The 9,633-nt window shown below is 38.5% G+C and overlaps 1 protein-coding gene across 4 annotated transcripts in view; it reads left to right on the forward strand.

Moving 5' to 3' along the window:
• The window catches only part of LOC128141763 (Y+L amino acid transporter 2-like), a 29,626-nt gene extending 20,550 nt beyond the window's left edge, over nt 1-9,076 (forward strand). For all 4 annotated transcript variants that reach the window (XM_052786852.1, XM_052786853.1, XM_052786850.1 and 1 more), the window contains 6 exons: nt 79-202; nt 967-1,070; nt 1,382-1,478; nt 2,915-3,064; nt 4,824-5,007; nt 6,407-9,076. In XM_052786852.1, the coding sequence (XP_052642812.1) occupies nt 79-202; nt 967-1,070; nt 1,382-1,478; nt 2,915-3,064; nt 4,824-5,007; nt 6,407-6,498 (751 nt within the window). In that variant the 3' untranslated portion in view covers nt 6,499-9,076. The remainder of the gene's footprint in view (nt 1-78; nt 203-966; nt 1,071-1,381; nt 1,479-2,914; nt 3,065-4,823; nt 5,008-6,406) is intronic.
• The last annotated feature ends 557 nt before the right edge of the window (nt 9,077-9,633 follow it).

Genomic DNA, 9,633 nt, shown 5'->3' on the forward strand with positions numbered 1-9,633 from the left:
TGAATTTGGGAACAATCTTCTCTTTAAATATTCCTTATTTAAAGAACATGAAATAATTTTGCCATTTTCCTTTTACAGGAATCTACCTCTTTCTATTGCAATTTCAATGCCTATTGTGACTATTATTTACTTGTTGACTAATATCGCATACTACGTAGTGTTGGACATGTCAGCTATCCTCACAAGTGATGCAGTAGCTGTGGTAAGTTGTATAAAATAATTAGAACACAAGTTACTGTATGGATGACACTGCAGAAGAATCTCAGGTAGCATAATTCTTGGCAAAACAATTCAAATATTTCCATGCTGAAGGTTGTTGCTTTGTTTTAAACTTTGTTTTCATGTAAGAGCACCAGTATATTAGAAGGTGCATATAAAGAACATATCCAATAAATCTGCTCTTGTAAAATCCTCTTATATACTCTGTAAATCCTACTCCTAACAGTACTTCATTGTAGAAGACGCTTTTGCCAGGGCCAGACAGAGAAAGAGCTATGGGGATTCTGGATGGTTTAAGAACCAGGGGTTTTTGCTATCATTCTAATGTACAGTGTGTGATGTTTAATGCTTCAGGATCACAGCAAAATTTTCAACACGAAAATGTGCAGTGAAATACTTTTTAAATCCTTATCAATATTTTATACAAAAGTACAATTATAACTCATGGATTACTAATGTCAGAATTTGTCAGAATACGTTGAAGTCAATACATCTTCTTCTATTATCTCATTGACTTGGTCTAGGCTTAGAATTTTTTTTTAATTCTTTTTTTTAATGTATCTCCATTTTTATTTTGATACTGATCAGTTTTTCCAAATTCTAATTTCCCAAGTTGTTATCGGGTGTCATAAGAAAGCATGGGCTATGGCAATATATTTGGGCTGGTGTGTTTTCATGAGAGTTTCTCAGGATTGTCCATACGCTTAAGGTAATGGGCATCACTATTATTTTCTTTTTCTGTTACAGACATTTGGCGGTGAAACCCTTAGTTATGCTAAGTGGATAATTCCTATAGCAGTGGCCATGTCTTGCTATAGTGGCTTAAACTCATCAATAATTGCAGCATCTAGGTATGAAATATAAGATTTATTTTAAATAACTGAGAAGGAATTATTTATTATTAATCTGCATTCTTTACTACTGCATTGTAAAAGTGACACAGTTAATTGTTGCCATGTCCAGTTGTTCATTTATGATGGAAGGATTGTTATGATCTGACATGTCTTCTCAAGATCAGCACCAATTGATAAACTAAAGCCACTTGAGAAGACAGCAGGATTTACAACACACTAATAAAAGAATTAATGCTGCCTTTGTCAGAAAGCAACAAGCTATTCCTTGGCTCACTGTCTGGTTGAGTTTTCTTATTCTTTTTTTTTAGGCTTTTTTACGTTGGAGCCAGGGAAGGACATCTCCCTGACAGTCTGAGCTTGATTCATATAAAGTGCTTCACACCAGTCCCTGCTCTCCTCTTCAATGTAAGTGACAGCTCGGCCCCATGCCTGGCAGGGGGGACAGCCAGGGGTTCAGACCTGAGGAGTATAACACCTCGCCTCTGCCTGGTGTTTCTCCCGGGCTCCTCCTGCACTGGAGACATCTTCCTCAAATGCTCACAATTTCTAAAACTCATTAAGGGTGGTTATGTTATTTTGTCTGGTGGGGTTTTTTTCAGGGGAAAGAGAATGGCTTGATTCACATTCATATGCTCTCTGAACAGGATTAGTGAGGAGTAAGTGCAATAGCATTACTTAGAAAACAGAGAATGGCTAAATATGTAACAGTATAGACAAGAGTTGTTTAAGTCTTTACGTGAGTTTTCAGAGTGTCACTGGAGGAGAATATGGCAGGAATATTTCTGAGACCCTGCCGGAGGCTTATTTTCTAGGACTCTAGTTATAACAGGAGTGACAAAGCACTTAAAATTAAATTCCTACCATTGGATGCCTATAGCCATATTGAGTTTTTCTCTTGCTGTCACTATACAAATGAATCTTGTGACACAAAGTCGAGGAACCATAAGGTATAGAATTAGTGCAAATTATCTTAATAAATAATCCATAAATCTAACAGATTAAAATAAGGGGGAGGATATGCACAAACAGAGAAGGTAGAATCATTCAAAAGCATTTCACTGCTGTTTATTGGAACGTGTATTTTATTTGGTGTCTTCCATTGCCCTGTGTTACATGTGGTTTATAAATGGATTATTATACCAATCCTGTTTGACATCAAATGATTTACTACAATTTTTAATCTCATTATGAATACTCTTCTTAGAGAGATTCTTTTTGCACCAGTAAGATGAGCTATATTCCCTTAATACACCACCATTCATGTTTTTCACAGTGGAATTTCGTTCTGCTCATCTTTTAAGACAGACATTAAATTCCTGGTATTTTAGGTCTTTCCATGCAGGCAGTATAGCATACCTGCATACCACAGAATTTACTCTAATGGTCTCAGTGTATGAGTGGACTGTGAGAGCCTCCAACAATGAAACTAAATCAAAAGTTTGCTTTCAAACTGAAGCCAGCCAGAACAGCAGAGTGAGCCGCTGCCCACAGAAAGCTTCTTAGCAGCCTTCTCCATAGTGCAGCAGCGTCTGGGGCTCCTCATCTGGTTGTCTTAGGAGGGTTTCCTCCTTGTGCTGAAACGTAACTTCTCAAACCCGACACCTCTTCAGCCAAATGCGGTGGTCTCATTGCTGTGTTTAAGGAAGAGATACCAGCACGTTTCACGTGGCATATTTGCAGATTTCTCAGAGTTTTAAGTACATCCTTCTTGCAAAGGCCCGATCTCGTAAGTCCAGACAAATATGTTGGAAACAGGCTGTTTTATAACTTTACTACCTCTTTATTTTATAAGACATTTCTTTATTTTCACATTAAAAAGTCTTTGTTTTTATTACCTCTAGGGCTTAATGACTTTGCTTTATCTCCTTGTGGAAGATGTTTTCCTCCTTATTAATTACTACTGCTTCAACTACTGGCTCTTTGTGGGTCTGTCTATTGCAGGACTAATATATTTGAGATACACTCAGCCACGTAGACCACGGCCTATCAAAGTAAGTAAACAAGAGAGGAAACAAGCCAGCTAATGCACGTGTTTATGTGATCCTTAATACCACACCCATAACATTGCCAGTTATGTTATAGACTATTTATCAGCCATAGAAATCCTTTCAACATACAAGGTAAGAAATGAAGCAGCAACACCCATTTGAGTTGCCGCAAGAACATCTGTTCTGGTACTTTTGCTATGAGGTTGAAATTATATTTACCATTTTGTTTTTCCTTTCATTCAACTTTATAACTATACTTATTTCAAAATAAAAAAGGAATAAATAAATGCCTGGGGTCCTTAGCCCATCCTGGAACAACCCCCATTTGTATTGTTCAGAGCGGACCTCAGTAGAGCTCATGCAGAAGTTCAAAAGCTTGAATAATCAAATATATTTTGATTGTTCCCTCCCACTGCGTAGTGGTCATAGACAATAAAATGCAAGTTTAATGACAGACTGTAGAAAAGCTATCTAGCTATCAGTTAGGAGAGGGAGACTGCACAGAAACAAAACATGCCTAAAAATTGTTTCTAGTTTTAATCCAGTGATTGTCCAGGAAGCGGGGACAGAAACGCACAGCTTCCCACAGGCACACAAAACCACATGCTGGCTCCCATTTCACTGTGCTCTGTTGGCTCCATGACCTGCATTTCGACTCTGCAGTGATGCAGTAAAAATTATGAGAAATCCAAATTAACACCCAATCTAAACATTTCTTCCTCGTCACTCTCTCTTCCTAACCTCCTGCACAATTTTTACCAACACTTTTTTTTCCACTTAACTGTAACATTCTGATTATAAAAAACACATGGTTCAAACAAAAGCATAAAATATCCTAAGCACCTACTGATAGAAAACTTTCCAGTCTTCCAGAGCAGACCAAATTTTCCTGAAGAATGTTCACACTTCATTTCCAAAATCTGCCCCAAAATATGTGGAAGATAAAGACTAAATCTTGCCTTATTGGCAGTTTTGCTACTGACTGTACTAAAGTAAGGATCACAGTCAGATTATAGATAATGACTATTTAATTCCTATCAGCATTTGCCAGCTTAGTCAATGTCACAAGTCCGCATACACTTTTTCCTTTTCTGAAATGTAGCAGTTGGTTTCCATTAACTTACATTTTTAACCTTTATAAGGAAAAAGAAATATTTATACCAGTAAACTCTCAGGAGCTTCAGCTAGTATTCAAATGTCAACTCCTGGACTGTTGAGAAGGCTCATCACTACAGCCGGTGAAAAATATTATAGTGAAAAATAAATCCATAAAGAGGTTATTGCAACTTTCCTTATTTGTGGTATGATATTTGTTAAGTGCCCAGGCACTTAGTTCTGTAGCATCAACATGGTAATTGAAAGTCTAGCTGAGTTAGTTCCCAATCAAAATTACAATTAAAAATTTGCACTTGAAGTTAGAGGGAAAACTACCTGTTACTACTCAGTTTTAAAGCACTGCTTTCAAAGATTGATTTCTTACTAATTGGAAAGGAATTGACCTTGTGCAGGCCTGAAAACAACAAAATGGTCAGATACTCAGATGTGTACCAAATAAGAGGTTCTCAGCGGCATACACAGAAGCTAGAAAATTGTACTGACTATAGGCAGTCAAAAGATTCAGTTCATAGTAGTCATGTAGTCAATAGCTGTATTTTTGTTATTGACATGTCTAACTTTAATCTGCAAAGCCTGACATTTTTACAATAGAGTATTTACTGCATGTTTTAATAAATGTTGGATTTTTTTTTTTTTTTCTCCATAGCTTAACCTCTTCTTCCCTATAGTATACTGTTTATGTTCCCTTTTCCTGGTCATAGTTCCTCTCTACAGCGACACAATCAATTCCCTTATTGGCATTGGTATTGCCCTCTCAGGCATTCCTGCGTATTATTTGGGAGTCTATCTGCCATTTGATAAACGACCTAAATGTCTACAGTGGCTCTCTGGTAAGCAACATCATCTTGTCCTAGTCAGTGTGCCAAAATCTTGAATGCTTGGTCAGAAGAAAGAAAGAGTAATTTTTCCCAGAATCCTTTTTCTTTATGAAGTTTTGCTATGCTTTTATATATGGCATGGCTGAGATCATTTGCTTCACCACATGGTCCTGAAAACAAAACCATGCATACCTGTACAAAACAGTCTAATACGTGGATATAATATGGTCATCTAATATTTGTCATGTTGAGCCATTTCAATACATCAGCTCAGTAAAAGCCACTTAGGATTGTGAATCATAGAATCATAGAATCATAGAATCATTTCGGTTGGAAAAGACCTTCAAGATCATCAAGTCCAACCATTAACCATGCCCCCTAAACCATGCCCTGGAGTACCCTGTCCACTCGCTTTTTGAATACCTCCAGGGATGGTGACTCAACCACTTCCCTGGGCAGCCCATTCCAATGTTTGACAACCCTCTCAGTAAAAAAAATTTTCCTAATATCTAACCTAAATCTCCCTTGCCTCAACTTGAGGCCATTTCCTCTTGTCCTATCTCCAGACACCTGACAGAAGAGACCAGCACCCACCTCACTACAACCCCCTTTCAGGTAGTTGTAGAGAGCGATAAGGTCTCCCCTCAGCCTCCTCTTTTCTAGACTGAACAACCCCAGATCCCTCAGCCGCTCCTCATAAGACTTGTGCTCAAGGCCCCTCACCAACTTGGTTGCCCTTCTCTGGACACGCTCCAGCACCTCAATGTCTTTCCTGCAGTGAGGGGCCCAAAACTGAACACAGGACTCGAGGTGCGGCCTCACCAGTGCCAAGTACAGGGGGACGATCACCTCCCGGCTCCTGCTGGCCACACTGTTTCTGATACAGGCCAGGATGCCGTTGGCCTTCTCGGCCACCTGGGCACACTGCTGGCTCATATTCAGCCGTCAGTGAAGACTAAATGTATGCAGTTTGATACCCTGGAAGGCAGAAATATCAGGACACCATTACTTCACTTTATGTCAAAGGAATGGAACATCTGAGTCAGAGGAGTACGTGCATTTCTGTAAATTATGAAATAATAATGAATTATTGGCCTGAAAGGTCGTTTCCACTCCTCAAATTCAGGCAATCTTGAAAAGCAAAACTTTAATATTTTTATTCAGTTTGAACTCAGTTATCAATCTGACAATTCAAAGAAAATGTTGATGAAAGTGTGATTAAACAAGACTTTCTGTTAAATTATTAAGCTCCTTTTGCCTTTAGCAATTCATAACATGTGCTTAATCCAATTGATTAAGGTGTTTTAAGATTTTCCTGATATCTGTGTAGTGCTTTCAAATCCTCAAAATCTGTATATTTGCCTAAGATATATTATAACTTTGTCTCACACATTTTTGCTATGTATTACAGCTACAACAACAAAATATGTTCAGATACTCTTCTACTGTGCTCTGTCCGACCTGGACATAGACATGGAACCTACAGCAGCTAAGAGTAAATAGAGTTGCCTTGACATTGAGAGTTGTGCCTTGACATTTCCCGTCTGGAGCAATTTTTATCATCTGAAGTTCTCTCATGTGTTCAGTTATACTAAAGCACTAACCACTGTACTATGCATCATTTTGATGTCTGTTAACTTGTGCTTGTTTTATAAACCACTCAGTTTTACAGAATTTTTTTTAAAAATTCTGTTTGTTAATAGTGAGTTATCATGTAACATTTTGAAACTATAAAGCACTGTATGAACAAACATTTATTAGTAGATAAGTGCTAAAAATTAGATCAATTGCAAAATCATAATAAAAAGTATTAGGTCTAGTCACAATCGTAACAAATAAATTAATAAATATAACAAAAGACAAACCAAATATTTGCAAGATTCAAAACCTGAGTTGGGAAGTAGAAGCCACAGTGTACTTCTAAAAATGTAACTAAATTCTTAGCCAAAATAAAAAATATATAATTCAAACTGGCAAACATGCTTTGAGTCAATGTAGTATTAGTGTTAAACTATTCTAATGCATAATTCCTGGCATACATAGTTTACCAAAAGGAGAAACCCAAAGTTTTCAGTCATTTAAATTCTGTGAGAAATTCTCATTTGACGATATCCCACATTCATTACCCTTTTGCGGAAGAGGTATTTTCAATGAATAAATTATATCATTGTAACTGAAGTACTTTTGCTTTCCAGCAGAACAACCTGCTGTGGAGCACTGTAAGGAACTGAGTCATGTTCCAGCTAGCATATATTCAGGGAAAACACTTCACCTTTTCATACTGTCCATTGCTTGCCTAGAAGTATCAAAGCTGTGACCCCATGAATCACACTAATTTTTTCCACAGTGGAATTTATTTAAGGCATTCACAAGGAGAAATCAAAATCGATGTTTACAAAATCCCTTGAGCCCCTGCCCAACCCTTCAGGCCTCGCCAGTTCCTGCTGGCAAGGTAACCTGCAGGTCTCCTACTGAGCATGCAGAGAGCCTCCAGCACCGGCTGCCGGGTCTTCAAGTCACGTCGGTGCCTGTTGCACAATACCCAGCACAGGCACGTGCACCAGACAAGTGCACTCACCTGTGGGTGCCATGAAAGAACAGGGCAGTTAAGAACTAGGATTGTTCTCTTGAACATTAAGTTTTTCAGTGTGGCACGCAGGAATGTGCCACTAGTCCTACTACTTAGTCTCCTGAAATGGAACAGATGATAACTGTCATTAAAAAAAAGCCATCAGCCTTGCAACCTAGACCATAAAAACAGCTGCTCCAGCTCTAATATGCGTTGTTGATATGTAGTACCATTTGTTATCCTTGTTGGCAAGTCATACTTCCTTTCCGTAATTATATTTGAATATAACATACATTGTTTCTAATTTGAGTTTCATCAGTCCTATTCAATTAACCCCAATTAAGGTAATTTAATCTTATTCAAGTCCCTGTAGCTTCTAGCATTATTGTCTTTTATTGATGTCTGCCCAGAGAAAGAGCAATGGAATAGGCAATCATTGCTACTTAAACCTCTCTTCATTCCCTCCCCACATTGTGAAGTCATTTGCAGGATTGCGCCTTCGCGCATCTCCAACACAGTGTTTGCTGACAGGGCTCCTGTGAAACCTTCTATTTGCATTTCAATGCCATCTGCTGTAGCAGTTTCCTTTCAGCGGGGTTTTCTTTTGATACGAAGTATGAACAATAAAAATGCACTAAATTAAGGTAAACAAGAAGATGTTAGAGATGCATGTTTTGCTTTTTGGAAGCCACAGCTTTTGAGCAGTAAAATCACTTAAGTATCACAATCGCAAAACACGAAGAGGAAAGAAGACCTAGGGTGTAGTTTAGTTTGCCCAACTCAGAACATTCCCATGTACTCTACACACACACACAACACATGCCTCTATTACAGTATAGCACCATTTTGATCCTGCTCTACAATTGTGCGGAAATATTGTGGGTTTGCCCCATCTCTTACAAAGCACTGGTTAATGACAGAGCCACAGTCCCAGACTGTATCAGGGCACAAAGAGAGTACAAACCCTACAAGTCGTTATCAAAATAAACATGACAGTCTTTGCCTCCACAGAGCTCAAAGTCGTGCTTGGTGCTGAGCTATGTGTCACACCAAGACAGCACTGTACCATCCTCTGAAGTTTTTCCTTGCAGGACCAAAGTTCCTAAGTGATTTGAGACACCTGAGGTGACATCTCGGGTGGTAACAGCAGGCACTACAGGTAGTGTAATAAGGGCTACAGACTAAGACCATTTCCATGGAGAATTCCGAGCTGAGAAATTTCTTTGGTTTTTTGCCAAAATCTGTTTTTGCAGGAATCTCTTAACTTTCCAGGCATGACGAAGCCCTTGTTTTCTTCCTTTCTGGACAGAAGGAAAGTAGTAGTCAGACGCAATGCTATAAATGTGAATAATGTTACTGAAATTCTCTATGGACATCGGAATCTCAGAAATGTTAATGTGTTTGTTGATTTTTCACTCCTTACAAATAATGCATGTAAGTTATTGTCAAATATCTAAAGCAAGTCATAGATGCTGAAGTGTTTAAATAAATAAACATTTGATCCTTGGCAAATGCTGTAATTGTGTGGCTTTAAAGCATAAAAATAGTACTGTGAATGAAATTTGCCCTGCCTGACATCTCACAAGTCAGTTTGCCAGGAAAGCAATGAGACTCTAACTCTTATTTGTGTTCTCTATAACACAACAAAATAAGCATTTATGGAAGGAAAAATTTCTAGTTACTCCAGGTGGGACTCTTTCTTACTGCAATTATGAGCAATTCTTTACCCAAACACTTACTTGTTCTAAGAGTAAACACATTTTTTTACATTATTCACAGATGCTCAATTATGCAGTCAAACAATAAACAGTTTTTACTTTTTCAGAGACTGTCATGGCATCCAGGCTAAGTATCTCGTCATTACATAACAAAATATTAGGACGAGGCTGTTTGACATCTAGTTTGTCAGGTGGCATCTCTGTGGTGGAAGGGAAAGGGGTATGGGTAACACTGGAAGCTTGTGGAAGATGTAGCCCATGGAGGTGCAGGCTGCGCTGCAATGCGTAATGGGAGCCTGGCAGGCTGCAGAGACAAGAGACCCTGGAGAACAGCCCATATGCAGAGCTGTG

This window comes from Harpia harpyja, chromosome 5, assembly GCF_026419915.1.
Source record: "Harpia harpyja isolate bHarHar1 chromosome 5, bHarHar1 primary haplotype, whole genome shotgun sequence".
Classification (NCBI taxonomy): domain Eukaryota; kingdom Metazoa; phylum Chordata; class Aves; order Accipitriformes; family Accipitridae; genus Harpia; species Harpia harpyja.